Consider the following 16,395-nt stretch of genomic DNA (forward strand, 5'->3'; position numbering starts at 1 on the left):
TGGCTTCACCCTTTCCTGTATTATTCTTAACTTCCCTCTGTCTATTTTGTAGCTACCAATTATGCTTCTTAATCCCTGCACCACTTCCCCATTTCTCCCCCTCCCCCCTCCCAGGCGATAACCCTCCAAATGACCCCCATACCTATGATTCTATTCCTATTCCGATTGTTTGCTTAGTTTGTTTCTGTTTTTGCTTTTTTAGGTTCTGTTGTTGATAGCTGTGAGTTTGTTGTCATTTTAATGTTCATAGTTTTGATTCTTTTTTTCTTAAATAAGCTCCTTTAACATTTTATATATTAAGGGCTTGGTGATGATGTACTCCTTTAGCTTTACCTTGTCTGGGAAGTACTTTATCTGCCCTTCCATTCTAAATGATAGCTGTGCTACATAGAGTAACCTTGGTTGTAGGTCCTTGCATTTTTTCACTTTGAATACTTCTTGCCTGCAAAGTTTCTTTTGAGAAATCAGCTGATATTCTTATAGGAACCCCTGTGTAGGTAACTCTCTTCTTTCCTCTTGATACTTTTAAGATTCTCTCTTTATCTTGAACCTTTGGCATTTTAATGATGATGTGTCTTGGTGTGGTCCTCCTTGGGTCTAGCTTGTTTTGGGACTCTCTGTGCTTCCTGGACTTGTATGTCTATTTTCCTCACCAAATTTGGGAAGTTTTCTTTGATTATTTTTTCACATAAGCTTTCAATTTCTTGCTTTTCCTCTTCTGGCCCCCTTATGATTAGGATGTTGGCATGTTTAAAGTTGTCTCAGAGACTCCTAAGCCTATCATTTTTTTCAATTCTTATTTCTTCATTCTGTACTGGTTGACTGTTTATTTCTTTCTTATATTCCAAATCATTGATTTGAACCCTGGCTTCCTTCCCTTCACCATTGATTTCATGTGGATTTCCCTTCATTTCATTTAGCTTAGCCTTTACTTCTTCCCTTCTATGTTTGCCGTACTCAGCCATATCTGTCAAGACTGTGAGCATCTCTACCACCAGTGTTTTGAACTCTGCATATGTTAGGTTGGCTGTCTCCTCATCACTTAGTTCTCCCACTGGAACCTTGATCTGCTCCATCTTTTGGGCCATACATCTCTGTCTCCTCAACTTGACAGGCTCCTGTGTTTGCCTCTGTGTCTTAGGTAGAGCTGTCGTACCTGTCTGGATGAGTATTTCTTCTTTATATCTTTGTTTGCTGGACTTGCATGCAGTTCAATTTTCTGAAACTTCTGGTTGTCTCCAGTTTCGAGGTAGCTGTATTCCTTCTTAGCTGTGAGGGAGATGCAGCTTGTCTACCTATGCCTTCATCTTGGCCGGAAGTCCCCAATATACTTTTTTCTTTTCCCCAAATGGATATCCAGTTGTCCTAGTTAGCTTTTATAAGTTCATTCTTGTTCTCCTTACCTCACATCCATTTCCCCTTCCTAACTTCTGATAAGGTTTACCTATACAGATTTAAGACCCAACCCTAGATACATAGGTAACAGTTTTGCATAGATTTTTCCATTGCTTCCTACATATGTATAAAGTCTAATTCCTATAATAAATTTCTCAGTTGATATTATTCATAATGGATCTACTTATCTGATCAAATACTGATGAGTATAATACTCTTAAAGTGGGAAAACTCACTCTACTTGATATCAAGGGTCATTTAAAAGTTGCTATAATTAAGACATTGTCTTCTTGATACTACGATAAACAAATAATCCAAATAAATGGAACAGAATTTGAAAATGACCCACACATATATGGACACAATTTATAACATGTAGTGGTATTGTAGTCCCTCTTTCTCTGGATTTCAAGTTCTCATGGAAGGGACTTAGATTTGACTGTGGCCCTCCCTTGTGGATCAGAAGAAAGTGGCCAAAGATGGATGGTTTGTAATAAGCCAAGCAGTTGGCACTAGTTTCCTTTTTTAAGGTTTTTTATTCATTTTAAGATTTGATTATCCCCTTCCACTAAAAAATCAGTTTAAAAACAACAACAAAACAAAACAAAAAATCAGAGGACCTTATCTGAAAAATCTAAAATCTTAACACACTTTCTCTCAGTATTTCCAAATAAGTTACTATTTATTCTATAAATAGCATCAGCTTCTTGAAAAAACAAATTTAAACTTTTCAAAGAGAGATTGGGAACATACCTAATGTTATACTCCACGATGGATGAACTTTGAATTTGATTCCTTTGTGTTCTGTGTGCTTTTAGCATAGAATATGGTAAGATTCCTCTGTCTTCCTGAGGTGAGACCAAGCTGGAGGGCACTGGGAAGCACTCACCTTGAGCAGCTAGAGCTAGCCCACAAGACCCTTCACCACCCAAGAGCCTCCTGGATCCCACCCCTCATGCCCTCTCATGTCAAAGAGGAAGGACACTCACCCCTGGTTTCATGCTCAAAATGTTTATTCTTAGCATATGCTTGTGCCTAGATGACTAGGAGAGGGGCTTTGTGAGACTTTGCTAAGGTGACCTCTGGGGAACTGATCAGGTCATCAGACCCACAGGATGAGGATTGAGAAGGTGGCAGTAGCCATGAAGCCTAGAACAACATGTGGGGAGGCTTCTGAATGTGAGGGTCTCTGAAGAATATGATTGGTTGGCTTCTTGGTCACCTCCAGGTGTGTGGCCTGGTATTTATGTTGAGACTGAGACAGGAGATGGGAGTGGCAGGACCTGCCCACCTGCCTGTCTGGAAACTCATCTTCTGTAGGGCTCTGGCCAATGCTTTCATCTCTCACCTGGGGATGGGAGTCATCGGTCAGTGGCTCCCCCAGCGCACCCCTCACCTGCTCAAACCACTGAACCATCCTTTTGCCCAGCCCAGCATAATACCTGTTCCACTTGTCTGAAGACCCGTAGCAGATTTCCACGAAGGACACCATGAAGCTCTTCCTCACTCCAGCCATGCCTCAGTAACTCTTCTATCAGAACCGGGTACGTGGATACATTCTCCAGCTCCTGAGGGAACCTGTTTAGCCACCAGCCATCCAGCTGTGGGACCTGGGCCCTGATCCTGGCCTAGGGCCACTGTCCCAACAGCCCCAGTCACTTATGAGAAATTGAAGGTCATGTTCTTCAGGCTACTGAATAGAACTTTGGAAGCTCCTTGAAGAGCTTCTGTAGCATCTACCCACAACAGATCTTCTGGGCTGGTGTGGAGCTTGTGCAGGACAGATGAGCTCTGCCTGAGGGAGGGGAGTACTTAACTAGGGTAAGGACCTTGAGTGGCAGTGGGTCTAGTGGGCCACAGAAGGGACAGGGAGAGCCCAGGAAACAGGCCCTGGGAGTGGGGAAATGTTAGGTTAGCTGAAAGACAAGAGCCTCAATTGAGCCTTGAAGGATGGGAGGACCACAGGATGAGGAACTATAACTCCCTGCTATAGTGCAGCCCAAGAAACACCCCAGGGAAACACTCACCGGCCAGATCCGTCATAATTTCCGCCAATCCCAATGAACTCAGATCCAATGACTGCCCTGATGTGGTCAAAGTGATCTAGAGAGTGGAGGTTAGTGGTGGGCAGCACTGGGCTGAAGTTTGACCCTGGGACCAGCCCTGGTCTGGGGAAGCTCAGCCCTGGCCAATTCTCTGCTCACAGTACTCCAGGCCATGGCAGCTGACTCCACAGAGCTCCTGGACAGAAGTGGCTATAGTATGGATACTGGACCTAGAGTGAACCTCAGAGCTACTCTTTTGGACCTTTTCCTGCCCAGGAGCCACCCTGCCTCTGGGTTCCTTGGGAGCCTGGTTAGGGCTCTGCCTGTCCTGTCCAGAGGTGTGGGAGTAAAAATGAGACTCAGGGGCAGAGGCAGTTGCCTGCCCAACCCCATCACTATTGACTGTGGGTCCAGTTCTGGAAGGCAGTGAAGAGCTCTGTCTACTCCCCTGGGTTGTTGGCAAGTCTGCTTATGGACCAACAGGTGTGCTAGACTACTGGAGCTGTCCTGAGGGCCCCGATGGCCACAGGCCAAGCTAGAACTGTACAAGGAGTTGAGGTGGGGCTCACCTGCCACAGTGGACACATTAGCAAACAGGTTGCACTGTAAAATCCCCATGGACAGCGTCACCATCACAATGCCACCATTCTTCTTCTACAAGGATAAACAAATGGATACTTAGCTTGGCCCTTCTGGCTTAATGGCCTGCCGCCTTGTGCCCTGGCAGAACAGTGCTCAGTCCTGGCTTTAGGCGTTGGAAGACACTTCACCTCCTCTGAGTTTGTAGGCTCCTGGGTGGAACTGATTGGACTTGAGTTTCAGAGACTGGGAGGACTAACCAGCTTTGGGTCCAAAAGTGAGGACTGGGCTGGTAGCTTTGTTCAGGGTCAAGAATCTTTGTATGAAACATGCTTAGCCCTGGGTTTGAGGGTTAAGGTAGCCACTCACCAGAAGGTGCAGGATGTCATCGGGAACATTCAGCAAATTGTCACACACAGCCCTGGCAGCTGAGTGGGAGAAGATCACAGGAGCCCTTGATACCTTCAGCACTTGTTGCACCAAGGTGTCCGATGCATGTGACAAGTCCACTATCATGCCCAGTCGGTTCATTTCTCCTACCACCTTCTGCAGGGACAGTTTTTTAAAAAAATTTGGGTGTGTGTGTGTCAGGGATGCACATATGTGCATTTATTTGTAAGGAATAGGTGGGTTAGGGTAGGGAACAGGAGTCCTCACCTCACCAAAGCTTGTCAATCCACTGACATTGGTGTAGAAGTGGTCTTTAAACTTGGTGGAACTCTCTGCCCTGCAGAACAGCCAGAGGAAGGCAATCTAGTGGGCCACATCTTAGCCTTTAGAGCCTGGGGACTCTGTAGTCCCTCTGCTCATCCATCCCACCTCCAGAACAGGTTAAGGACCTAGGCGAGCTGCTATCTGGGAGTATGAGGGACCTGTGGCAGTCCAGCCTCCCTCTCTGGACCCCTCTGTTCTCACCTCTCATCAGTTTCCCTGCCATGCCATCTATCATTCCACTGTGCTCACCAAGGTGTGCTACAGGTGAAGGTGAGTGTCATGTAGCGCACTCCCAGCAGATAAAAACTACGCAGTACAGAGAGGCTGCTGTCCAGTGAGTGACCGCCTTCCACGCCAATGAGGCAGGCCAGCTTTTGAGTGCTGTTCAGACCTAGGAGAGGGTGGATAATCAAGTGGTCAGGGACCAGAGCCAGAAGCACCAGAGTAAGCCCCTGACTATCCCCCCCCCACTTGACAGTCCACCTTTGGCTGAGGTCACAAGCTCCAGTTCAGTGTAGGAAGCACACATGCGATGAATGAGGTCAATCTGCTCCAGCGTGACGCGCACAGCATCCTGGTCCTGGGTCTGGCAAGGGGCATAGGCTGACCAGAACTAGGGGTAGGACCCAGGGATCCAGAATGAGATCAGGCCTTGACCTGGCACCCCTTCTCAGCCCCCGAAGTACTCATTTGGGTCAGTGGCCCAAGTGAGGCACTGCATGACGCCATGGCACCTTGATGACTATTCAGCTTGCTGCCAGCAGCCAAACTGTGGACTCGTGACATCATCATTGCCTGCTATTTGTCCTTGTGCTATGTGAATGCCCCAAGGCCAATCCACCATGTCCTTTGTGGTTCCAGCACCTCTCACAATAACCAGGGATTTTCTGATCACTTTCTTTGTGCCTCCACAGAACCTAGGAATCCATGTGGCCATCTTGTCTTGGCTTCCAATGCCTCCAAATTCCCCAGCAGCCATATGATGACACATTGTATGTCCTATGATACCTAGTTACCCAGAGGTCTGTCTGCCTACCCAGGTTTCTGTGGCCTCCATACTCCCCAGAAGCCATGCTGTGGCACCCTGTGTGTCCCTGTGTTACCTGGGCACCCACGAGGCCATCCCTAAGCTTGTCCAGGCTGGTCTGGCCATAACTGAAGTTGCGCAGGTCAACATCTTGTAGCCTGTTCTGAAAAAGCTCTCTCAGGAGCGGGGGCAGATGGTTGTGTCTGGGGGAAGTCAAAGCAAGATTACAGTGGGGACGTGGGCTCCAGGTCAGGCAGGACACGGTAACATGCTTGGGCCTGTCCTGTCCCACTCCACCTTCCCACCTCACAGAGACAATAGAACACCTCTGGAAGCTCTGTTTGGGAGTAGGGGGGTTCCACCAGAAACGGGACAATGGGGAGAAGGAGGCCCATGAATGATGGTGGAGTGTATCTAGGGGCCGTGTGAGGGAGCCTCCTCACTAGCTCTGCATGCTGAGCACCCCCTCCCCTGCCTAGGGGTGAGTTCAGCCCCCATTGGCCCCAGCTCCGCATCTACGCACCCATCCACTAGCGGGAAGTCCCGCATCAAGGCCTGTGCGCGCTCCTGCAGTCTCGGGGCTCTAGGGGTTCCTGGCAGGGTTGGAGCACTAGGGACGTTGAGCGTGGTCCTCTCCCTGGTGGTTCCCAGCGCTGTCGGGCTGCTGGGCGCACTCAGCGTGGTCTGGGCGTGGGTTATTGGATGCGGCAGCAACAACAGCAAGAAGAGCAGATGCAGCAGAGGCCGCTGGCCAAGCACGCGGGGACACTTGGGGACTGCGGGCCGCATGCTGCACAGGTCCTGGCAGGCAGGCAGAGGGCGACTATGGGGTCCCAACCGTCGATTTAGGTGTCTCAGCGGCGCGGCCTCGTGCGGAGCGTTAAGACACAGGGAAGACACTGGGGATCCGCAACGCCGTCGCGCTGCGCGGCCGCCAGGGGGCAGGGTGCCTTTCCTGCCCCCAACTGGGAGAGCACCTCAATGGGCCACGCGCGCCGCCTCCGGCTCCCTCTGCCGGGGTTCCCTCCGCTCCGCTCTTCGCCTGGACCGACAGACTAAAGGAGTGGGCCAGCGCGGGAACTGGGAGGGGCCCAGGAATGTCCCTAATCTCACCGCAGTCAGACACGTTGCAGGTTTATGCAGGGTTTTAGTTGCAGGGATGCGCCTCACCCCTCCAACAGGTCAACTATTCTGTGAAATTCTAAGCCCCGACTCAGAAGAGTGAATTAGATCTGTTTTGACTGACAGAAAAAAGATTCCCTATGTATGTAATAAAAATGAAACTTAAAAACAATATTTATGTGAGATCATTTTGTTTTAGCATCTAGTGTTGAGAGTTGCTTTCGTACATAATATATGTACCAAAAAAAAAAAAAAAAGAGAGAGAGACTCTAGAGGAATATACATACTAAACATTAGCTAATGGCAGCCATCTTGGTAAGGGGGTTACCAACTCCCTGGTCAATTTATGTATTATCTCTTTCTGTAATATAGTTATCCTGGCTGAGGGAATCTGTTGGTAGTACTGGTGAGGGCTGGCCAGGGTGGTAAGACATTACTGGAGGCACTAGAGCAGTGGCTGAGCCTTGAAAGGATGGGGCCTGGATCAGGTCAGGGGAGTGGAGAGTGGAGAGGGCATCCCAGGCTGGCCAGTGGCCCAGGCAAAGGTTTGGTTTGGTTTGGGCAGGATGACTATGCTGTGGTGGAGGAACTGGAGGACCCTAGAAGTCATGGAGGGGCACAAAGTCAGGTTAGAGCTTTTGGGTGAGGGGCGTGGCCAGGGTGGTGGTGGTGGTGTGGTGTGGGTTTGACACAGGACTTCACCTGGGGCAGAAATCAAGGTGACTTCCAGGCTGGCCATAGTCCTGAATGGTATAATTCATTGTTTTTTGCACAAAAAGCCCTAATTTAGGGGGAACTGATCTCAGAACTGCATTTGGGTGGAATCTGAGCTTGAGCCTCTTGGGCCAACACCAGATCCTACCAGGCTGAGGGGCCAACAACACATACTGAAATGAGTTGTCCTCCCTTTTACCTCTGTGCCTGTTCTCTGTTCTCCCAGCTGGGCTCTCCTGGAGGCCAGAAGGACCTTGGCCTCTGGTGACTACTGCCCTTGTCCATTGCTGCCCCCTCCTCATGCCTTGGGGTTAAGGACCAAGTCAGATCCAGCTACCTCCAGCTTCGACTCTTTCAGAAAGAGGGTGGACAGAGAGAGAGAAAGAGTGAGGGAAATATATGTTTATTCTGGCCTCTTATACACCTTAGCTGACTTGGCATGGAGGTCTTCATTTAAGTGACATTAAACAACATGATGATAACTTTGCTGATCATTTATTAAAAATGCAAAAGAAAAGCACCATTTCCTATATTAGTCTAGATGAAAGGTGAGGGCTTAGTGTTTACAGTACAATTTAAAAATGTTATCAATATATAGTTTACAGTAAAATTTTAAAATGTTAACCATACATAAACAATTCCAAGTGTCTGGTTTGAGTTGACCGAGTGTATCAAAGTTACACTCCTTTTGGCAACAACTAGAAAAGATGGGCAAAATATAAAAAGGATCTTGATGACATCAGGGAATTAGCAAGATTGAAAAATTGCTTGTCAAGGATCCAGGGAGTGTGGCAACCCAGAGGTATGTCCGGCATTTGGGCTGTTTCTTCCACTAGGGGCGTTGTGGGGCTAAGAGGACAGATGAGCATCCAGGGTCCAAGGTAAGGAGAATCATAATGGACACTTCTGAGGTGAAACACGGAAGAGTGAATCAGGCCTGCAGCAATCCTGGTTACTAAGCAATTGTTTCTCAACTCCACGTCCAGCCTTCTATTCTCTGCTTTGTGATGCTGGGGCTCGTGGGAAACTTAAACTCAGGAGGAGAAAAGAGAAATGCTTTTTTTGTTCTTGTCAGTACTGCTCCAACAGTGGCAGCTGGCTGCAGTCACAACTTGTGGCTGTCACAGAGCAGCCTTGCCACGGCCATTTAGAACACCTGCACCAGTTGAGTACTCACTGGCCTCAGCCTCATCTCAGAAGTCTGAGCTCTAGCGACACAGAACCCCCCGCTAAGCTTCTATCTTCTAGTAACTCCTATATCTTCCCATTTCTTCCTACATGGACCCTGAACTGGATCAGCTTAGGTTGGAAGGATCTTAAATGGGATTTCAGAGTGCTATTTAATTGATTCAAAAGGAGTCAAGAAAGGAGAGAACAGGTGAAATGAATAGAAAGCATTATTATAACTTTTTGAGTACCAGTGCAGAACCTAGCCAACTTGGAGCCTGGGGAAAGAGGAAAATGTGTGCTTTGATATAAATACTAATATATATTTTTAACGGTTAACCTTTTCAGAACATTAAAATAGTTGAAAAATATTAAAGAGTTGGTGAGTAGGTGTACTAAAACTCACAACATTATTTCATTCACATTTCCATAATTTTACATATATCCAAGCCAGAATTATTTTATTATCCTGGCTTTAATGGAAGCAAACTAATGAAAAATATTTTCAAAATCTACTTCTTGGCTTACTTCATTTTCTGTTGCAAGAGTGCATGTTTGACAATTTCTCTTGATGAAATAATTTTTAAATAACTGCAGTTTACTATAACTTCTTTTACAGGATGCCACCATGACTGGTATAGCTACTTCCATTCATCAGGTTAAAGATATTTCACTGTGTATACAGTTCCATTATTTCTATTGAAAATTCAGTTGTCAGTATTGTTGTTCCTCAAGTTAATGTAATTTAAAAAATATTTTATTTATTTTTAGAGAGAGGGGAAGGGAGGGAGAAAGAGAGGGAGAGAAATATCAATGTGTGGTTGCCTCTTGCACACCCACAACCGCGGACCTGGCCCGTAACCCAGACAATGTGTCCTGACTGAGAATCGAACCAGCGACCCTTTTGTTTGCAGGCTGGCACTCAATCCATTGAGCCACACCAGCCAGGGCTGATTTTTAAAATATGACTGCTTTTAAGATAATCTTTTGTCTTTGGCTCCTTAAACTTTGACTTTGAAATGCATAGTTTGGGGTTATTAAAAATAGTGCTGCTATACCTGTTATTTCATGTGCCTTTGGAGGAATGTATACATGCATTCCTCTTGGATATATACCTGGGGTGAAACTGCTCAGTCATGGGATATGCATAGACTATTAGTATTAATTATTATTTGTATTAGCCATTATCTATTATCATGTTATTATTAGTTGTTATTATTAACTCTTAATATATTAACTCTTAATTTTGGCTATTATTAGTGCAGTTGCTATTACTATTAATTGTCTGGGGGTAAGATGGGGTTGTTGTCTTTAAGTAGTCTGTACATCTCAGAGAGGAAGTCCCTAGGGGGCCAGGGAGAAGTGGGCCCACATCCAGGGCACTCCAGCCATTGGAGGCCCATGGCCCATATGTGGCCTGACATTCTGGGCTCTGTCCAAATAGGAACAAAGGTCATTTGTAGTCCAGGAAGATTCTCTATTTGGGCATGTGAACTGGAATTCCCTGAATGGTGATGGTCAGTGGGTCAGGATGGGGACTGAGGTGAGTTACTCAGAGGGAACCCGGAGCAGGGTCCACCCTCATGCATCCAGACCCACCCACTGTCTCCTTCCAACGCTGAACCCAAGCTGAGCCCAAACTTGGGTTTCTTCAGGCCACTACCAACAGGTTTTCCTGGTGGTGGAACTGAAGAGTCCCCCAACAACCATCAGCACTGGGAGCCTGCACCATCATTCCCACCACAGAGAGAACACTCATTCCTGGTTCCAGTCTAAAACATTTATTTTCAGGAAATATTTATGCCTGCACGAAGAAGGAACTTTGTGGGGTGTCACAGCTGCCAAAGTGACATCTGAAAGGACTAACTGGGTAACCAGAGCCACAGAATGACTGGGAGGGCAGCAATAATTGTGAGGCTTGGGACAATGTGTGGGGGTGAATTTGAGAATGACTTCTCGGCTGACAACTTGGGTGTCCAACGCATAGGAGTCTCAGTTAGTTTCTGGTCTGGAGTCATGTACTGTCTCTGATGCAGCTGCGGGAGCATGGAGCGGCAAGAGCTGTCCAGCTGCTCAGCTGGTATCTCGTCCTCTAAGGGCCTTTGTCCCTTCTTTTCCTCCCGCACCTGGAGGCAGCAGTGGGTGGTCAGTACCACCCAAGCTTCCCCTGACACACCCGCCTGGACTCCCGAGTTACTATTTTGCCCAGCCCAGCGTACCTGTTCCACTTGTCTGAAGACCCGCAACAGATTTCCTCGAAGGACACCCTGGAGCTCTTCCTCACTCCAGCCCCGACTCAGCAACTCCTCTATTAGTACTGGGTATGTGGACACGTCTTCCAGCCCCTGAGGGAAACTGTATGGCCGCCAGGCAACCAGCTGTTGGACCCCAGAATTGGTCCCTGGTCCTGACTCAGAACTATAGCCCTATGTGTCCAGGGTCCACCGAATCCCAGCCCTGGTCAGATACGGTAAATGGAGACTGGGAGAGAGTAAATAATTCACCCCTGCTCTTCATCTTTCAGAAACAAAACTTCCTTGAATATTCATCAAAATTCATTTGAATTGTATTATTAAGATCTATGCCTTTCACTGAATGTAAATCTTTTGTCTCTGTATAAAAAGAAATAAAGCTTTTTATGAACTAGGTTGAACCCCTGCAGGCACAGACCCAACTGTGAGCAGGAAAGATGGCCAGCCCATTCCAGACGTTGCTAAAAGTCTGTTCTGTGGCAAAGTGTCTGCTGGCACTGGGGATGGGTGCACATGCTGGGCAGATGAGCTCTGTCTGGTGGCTCAGCCAAATATGATGACCTAGAATGTGGCCAGTGGGCCACAGACAGACAGAAGGGCTCAGGAAAGACCCTGGGAGGGGAGATGCCAGGTGGGCCAGCAGACCTAGGCTGTGGTGAAGGCCTAAAGGCCATTAGGACCATGCTGTGGTGGGCATGGAGATTGTGAAGGCCCACCCAGACCCTGACAAGCCACAGGGAAGCACTCACCTGCTAGTCCCATCATAATCTCCGCCAATACCCATGAACTTGGATCCAATGACTGTCCTGATGTGGTCGAAGTGATCTGGGGGATGGAGAATCAACAATGTGGGGCTTCCAGGGCAGGGGTCGGGGTAGGGAACGGACTCTACAGATTCCCCTTCTTGCAGCCTGTAGGTCATGCAGGCCAATTGCTTCATGGCCTGGCAGCCAGTGTTATAACTTGAGACTCCTGAGTTTTGACCTGATGTGATCCCAGCTGGCTCTAGACCAACCTCAGATTTGGAGTAGATTCCAGAGCCACCAGATTGGGCCATTTCACATCAGGATTAATCCTCCCTTGTCTCCTTGAGAACCCGTGAGTGCTCCATTCCACGTGTGTGAAAGATGAGAGAGGGACAAAGAGTATAACTGACAAAGATCACAGAGAGCCAAAGGGCTTCCCAGTCCCTTGGCCAGAGGCAGGAACAGGGCACTTTGGGAGCCACTACAGAGGCACCCGGGTGTTATGCCTGACTGCCTCCCTTGTACCCATTGGTCATGCACTATCCACTCTATGGCTCCAGTTCTATGTGGTACCAAGGTGCTGTGTACTGTCCATTTTGGGCTTTCGGCCTACTGCCAATTGGTGGATCAAATGTGTTGGTTGTTCTGAGGTCCTCCCCCGCAAAGCTTCAGGTCCAAATCAGAGCTACTCAGAGAGCTCAGGGTGCACTTACCTGCCACAGTAGACACGTTGGCTAACAGGTTGCACTGCAGCACCCCCACAGATAAGGACACCATCACGATGCCACCATTCTTCTTCTGCATGGGTGAACAAATGGACTCTCAGCTTGCGCCTAGACGCCCCCCTCCCCCCAGCACAGGCACCTGCCTGTTCACCCGCTGGGCCCCTGTAAGGAAGGTGTTCAGCCCTGGCTTTGAGGTCAGAGGTTTATGTGAATGGAGGAGTCTCAGCCCTGGTTTGTGTGGTGTCTTGGCCCTGGGTTTGAAGACTTAAAGGAGTATATACCACCGAGAATCCTATATTGGGTTCAAGAGTTCAGGGCTATGGACTGAGTTTGCGGAGCAGATGTTCAGCCTGGGGTTTGGGGACGCTGAGAAAGCTGTGGCTCAGGTTCAAGGACTCCTGCTTCGAACCTCTTGCTTTAGGTTCAAGGGCCAGGCAGTCTCTCACCAGAAGCTGCAGGATATCATCAGGAACGTTCCGTGCATTCTCGCACACACCCCTGGCAGCCGAGTGGGAGAAGATCACAGGTGCCTGTGACACTTCCAGGGCCCGTTGTGCCACGGCGTCTGAGACATGGGACAAGTCTACCATCATGCCCAGGCGGTTCATTTCCACCACCACCTTCTGCAGGGACAGATTGAGGAGAAGGTATCAGGGGTGCACTTGTATGTACAGTTATTTGTAGGAAACAGGTGGGATGTGTACATGCATGTTGGGCAGGGTATGGAACCAGGGTACTCACCTCACCAAAACTTGTCAGCCCACTGACATTGTTGTAGAAGGGGTGGATGCCCTTAGCTGAGCTCTCTGCCCTGGAAGATGGCCAGGAAGCAGTCAGATTGGTGGCCATGATTTGGTCACAAGAGTCTAGAGGCCCTACTGAACCCTCTATCTCTACACCCCCCTAGAGCAAGAGCAGGAACCCAAGCTGGGCTGTACCTGGCAGTAGGAGGACTCTGCTGGGGATCCAGTCTTGCTGTTTCCCCAGCTCCCCTCCCCACTCCAGGGTCAGTGCCAAATCCCAGGGGTAAAGTGTGATCTGGATCCCAGTGGGATCTTGGGCAGGTCCCTGCCCTAGTGTGCCCATACCATCCACACTGTGCTCACCAGGGTGTGTTGCAGGTGTGGGTGAGCGTCAAGTAGCGCACACCCAGCATATAGAAGGTACGCAAGACGGAGAGGCTACTGTCCAGTGAGTGGCCGCCCTCCACACCAATGAGGCAGGCCAACTTCTGGGTGCTGTTCAGAGCTGGGGACAGGTAGGTCAGGTGATCACTTTCAGGGGATGGGGTAGCTCAGTCAAGTCCCTAGCACCACCCCATCAGCCTGCCTACCTTTAACTGAGGTCACAAGTTCCAGTTCAGAATAGGAGGTACACATACGGTGGATGAGGTCAATTTGCTCCAGGGTGAGGCGCAGGGCATCCCGTTCCTGGGTCTGGCACGGGACGTAGGCTGACCAGAACTGGGGAAAGCCAGGGATTGGCTTGGGTATGGGCTGCTTTGGAGCTCCTCCTTTCATAGCCTCCACAGCCCACACAGCAGCCAGTGGACCCAGAGGTCACATGTAATGAACTGCTTGTTTCATGGTACATGGATATCCATCAAGCTGGTTCTCCATGGCCCCTGCAGCCCACAGTATCCATGTCATGGCACTTTTTGGGTCACTATGGTAACTGAGTTCCCATGTAACTAACATCATGGTCTCTAGGGCCCCACATTCCCAAGCAGACAGTGGCACCTTGTGTGTCCCTGTGGTATACCTGTGCACCCACGAGACCATCTCTAAGCCTGTCCAAGTTGGTCTGGCCATGGCTGAAATTGTGCAGGTTAACATCCTGTAGCTGGTTGTGGTAAAACTTCCTCAGCACCACGGGCATGTCGTTGTGGCTGGAAGGAGGTCAAGGCAGGGTCAGGTCAGGGGCAAATGGGTAGATTCCTTTAGGCCTCAGGATAAGCCAAGACAGTTGCCAGGCCTGGGTCAGCTCAGGCGTTCCCCACCGGACACTGTCACACAGACTAGTATACTAGAACTCTCTGAGGCGTGGGCTAAGGCATTCCCACCAGAGAGACGGTGACAGAGGGAGGGAAACGGCTTCCATGAATAATGGGAAAGGATATCTGGGAGCGGCGTGAGGGAGCCTCCTCACTAGCTCTGCATGCTCGGGACCCCCTCCCCAGCCCGGGGGTGAGTCCAGCCCCCACCCCCAACCTCCACTACACTTACGCACCCATCCACCAGCGGGAAGTTTCGCATCAAGGTCCGAGCAAGCTCCCGTAGATTTGGGGAGCTAGGAGGTCCCAGCGAGGTCGGGGCACTATGGCTGCCTGGCGCAGTGGAGTCGCTAGGGGTTCCCGGCCTAGTCGGGGTGCTGGGGGTGCTGGGCGTCGGACGGACGCTGGGGGTGCCCAGCGCTGTGGGGGCGCTGGAGGCGTCCGGTGCGGTCTGAGCATGGGTTACCGGCTGCGGCAGCAGTGACAGCAGCAACAGCAGACGCAGCAGAGGCCGTTGGCCGAGCATGCGGGGACACTTGAGGCCCGCGGGTCGCATGGTGCGCAGGTCTAGGCAGGCGGTCAAGGGCTTGTCTCGAGAGCCTGAGAGAGGTAGGAGAGGGGCAGAGGGCGACAACAGGGTCCCAACCGTCGGCTCAAGCGACTCAGCAGCGTGCCTCGCGAGAGGGGAATGAAGTCACAGGAACTTGCGGCGGGAGAGCAGCGAGCTGCGACGCTGTGCAGCGCTCCCGCCAGGGGGCGACACCGTCCTCCTGCTTCCAGCCCGGAGAGCGCCCCCATGGGCTGGGCAGGCTTCTCGCGCGCGCCCTCTAGCCTCCCAGCGCAGGCTCCCCATCCTGCCCCGCTCCCCACACCCACAGCTCCCATGGGCCCGACCTTTGTTTCTTTCCCTCTGACAGGAGCCTTGCTCTCAAGAGAGAGGGCCTGCGGTGATTCCGCCGGAGAGTGGTCTTTGGCCCTGTGACCTCTCCCAACGACAGCATACCCCATCTGCCTGCCGTGTATCCTGGACTCCCCCCTAGGGCCACATGCAGGTGTCTCAGTGCTTACAGTGTTCTGGGCTTCTGGTTTTTCTGTGCTGGGTCACTTGGGTTGAGTATAGGGGAGGAGATGGCCTCTGGAAATGAGGGGTTAACTTTATGGACTCTGGATTCAGGAAGAGCGCCCTGCCCCTGACCTTCTCTTTCCCTTACCTCACTCCCCAGCCTGCCTGTCCACCCCTGGGGACTCCAGCCAGGAACTGGGATATATAACAAGCCCATCTCTCCCTCCTTCCCCAGTCAGCCTCAGTAAAGAGCTCTTTCCTTGGTATACCTACACCTCCCCAGGGTTTGAATGGAGGGACTTCGGGGATGTGACCTGGGCAACCATCTGGAGAAAGTCAAGGAATATTTCCTTAACAGAGCAGAAATGCATAAAGTAGGCTATTTAAGTGGAAGGAAATGAGTCATTTCCAGGGCAGCAGGGCCCCCAATCCCAGCAACATTTTTCCCAGAGTTGGTGGCTGACCTGCTGGCCAGGATCTCTCCTACCTCAGTGTGGAAGCTCCCGCCTTGTTGAGGTCAGAAATAAGGGTCCTAAGGAAAGACCTGCTGCTTTTTGTGGCTACATCCACCTTATCCTGTGGCTTCTCTGGCTCTAGCTCTCTCAGAAACGTAGAGGACTAAGTTCCTCTCCTTGCTCAGCAGGCCCCACCTGATTCCCAGCCTCAGGTCCTCATTCTAGCTATCTCTTACAAGAACCCCCACCCACACACCCACACACAAGCACATATATGGGGGATGTGCTTTATCACAGTTTGCACATTTTCCTTCCTCAAAAGGCAGCCATTGTTGATCTTGCTAGAAGTGCAGTAACCACAAAGGCATCTAACTTCCACTCAGTCTTCTCCCTAATCC

The 16,395-nt window shown here is 50.0% G+C and overlaps 2 protein-coding genes across 4 annotated transcripts; both read right to left on the minus strand.

Moving 5' to 3' along the window:
- Positions 1 to 2,442: 2,442 nt before the first annotated feature.
- On the minus strand, positions 2,443 to 6,576 carry DPEP3 (dipeptidase 3). Its single transcript, XM_090259799.1, has 10 exons — positions 6,284 to 6,576; positions 5,837 to 5,963; positions 5,217 to 5,346; positions 4,983 to 5,124; positions 4,677 to 4,746; positions 4,389 to 4,565; positions 4,010 to 4,094; positions 3,423 to 3,498; positions 2,838 to 2,973; positions 2,443 to 2,743 (listed from the first exon to the last, which is right to left on the minus strand). The coding sequence occupies exons 1-10, from the start codon at positions 6,547 to 6,549 to the stop codon at positions 2,498 to 2,500; spliced, it is 1,455 nt and encodes a 484-aa protein (XP_090115925.1). The 5' UTR covers positions 6,550 to 6,576; the 3' UTR covers positions 2,443 to 2,497.
- Positions 6,577 to 10,535: 3,959 nt separating this feature from the next.
- LOC149994107 (dipeptidase 2-like) lies at positions 10,536 to 16,211 on the minus strand. Of its 3 annotated transcripts, none has more exons than XM_090259333.1 (12): positions 16,030 to 16,211; positions 15,548 to 15,614; positions 14,716 to 15,079; positions 14,248 to 14,374; positions 13,820 to 13,949; positions 13,593 to 13,734; positions 13,228 to 13,297; positions 12,933 to 13,109; positions 12,475 to 12,559; positions 11,765 to 11,840; positions 10,983 to 11,118; positions 10,536 to 10,889 (listed from the first exon to the last, which is right to left on the minus strand). In XM_090259333.1, exons 3-12 carry the CDS (start codon positions 15,033 to 15,035, stop codon positions 10,626 to 10,628), a joined length of 1,527 nt encoding a protein of 508 aa, XP_090115459.1. In that variant the 5' UTR covers positions 15,036 to 15,079; positions 15,548 to 15,614; positions 16,030 to 16,211; the 3' UTR covers positions 10,536 to 10,625. The 3 variants fall into 3 exon arrangements, with proteins under 3 accessions (XP_090115459.1, XP_090115458.1, XP_090115460.1); XM_090259332.1 differs by having other exon boundaries at positions 14,716 to 15,182; XM_090259334.1 differs by lacking the exon at positions 15,548 to 15,614.
- Positions 16,212 to 16,395: the final 184 nt, after the last annotated feature.

The sequence above is a fragment of the Furipterus horrens genome, unplaced genomic scaffold (assembly GCF_987537825.1).
Source record: "Furipterus horrens unplaced genomic scaffold, mFurHor1.1.pri manual_scaffold_13, whole genome shotgun sequence".
NCBI lineage: Eukaryota > Metazoa > Chordata > Mammalia > Chiroptera > Furipteridae > Furipterus > Furipterus horrens.

Excerpts from the sequence above, each read along its gene's own strand:
- DPEP3 (XM_090259799.1), bottom strand. The coding sequence starts at position 6,549 with ATGCGGCCCGCAGTCCCCAAGTGTCCCCGCGTGCTTGGCCAGCGGCCT. Across the intron at positions 5,964-6,283 it reads GACTTCCCGCTAGTGGATGG|ACACAACCATCTGCCCCCGC; the intron begins GTGCGTAGATGC and ends GACTTCCCCCAG. Across the intron at positions 5,125-5,216 it reads GCTTGTGACCTCAGCCAAAG|GTCTGAACAGCACTCAAAAG; the intron begins GTGGACTGTCAA and ends ACCCTCTCCTAG.
- LOC149994107 (XM_090259334.1), bottom strand. The coding sequence starts at position 15,035 with ATGCGACCCGCGGGCCTCAAGTGTCCCCGCATGCTCGGCCAACGGCCT. Across the intron at positions 13,950-14,247 it reads ATGGTCTCGTGGGTGCACAG|TTCTGGTCAGCCTACGTCCC; the intron begins GTATACCACAGG and ends GGCTTTCCCCAG. Across the intron at positions 11,841-12,474 it reads CAACGTGTCTACTGTGGCAG|ATCACTTCGACCACATCAGG; the intron begins GTAAGTGCACCC and ends TCCATCCCCCAG.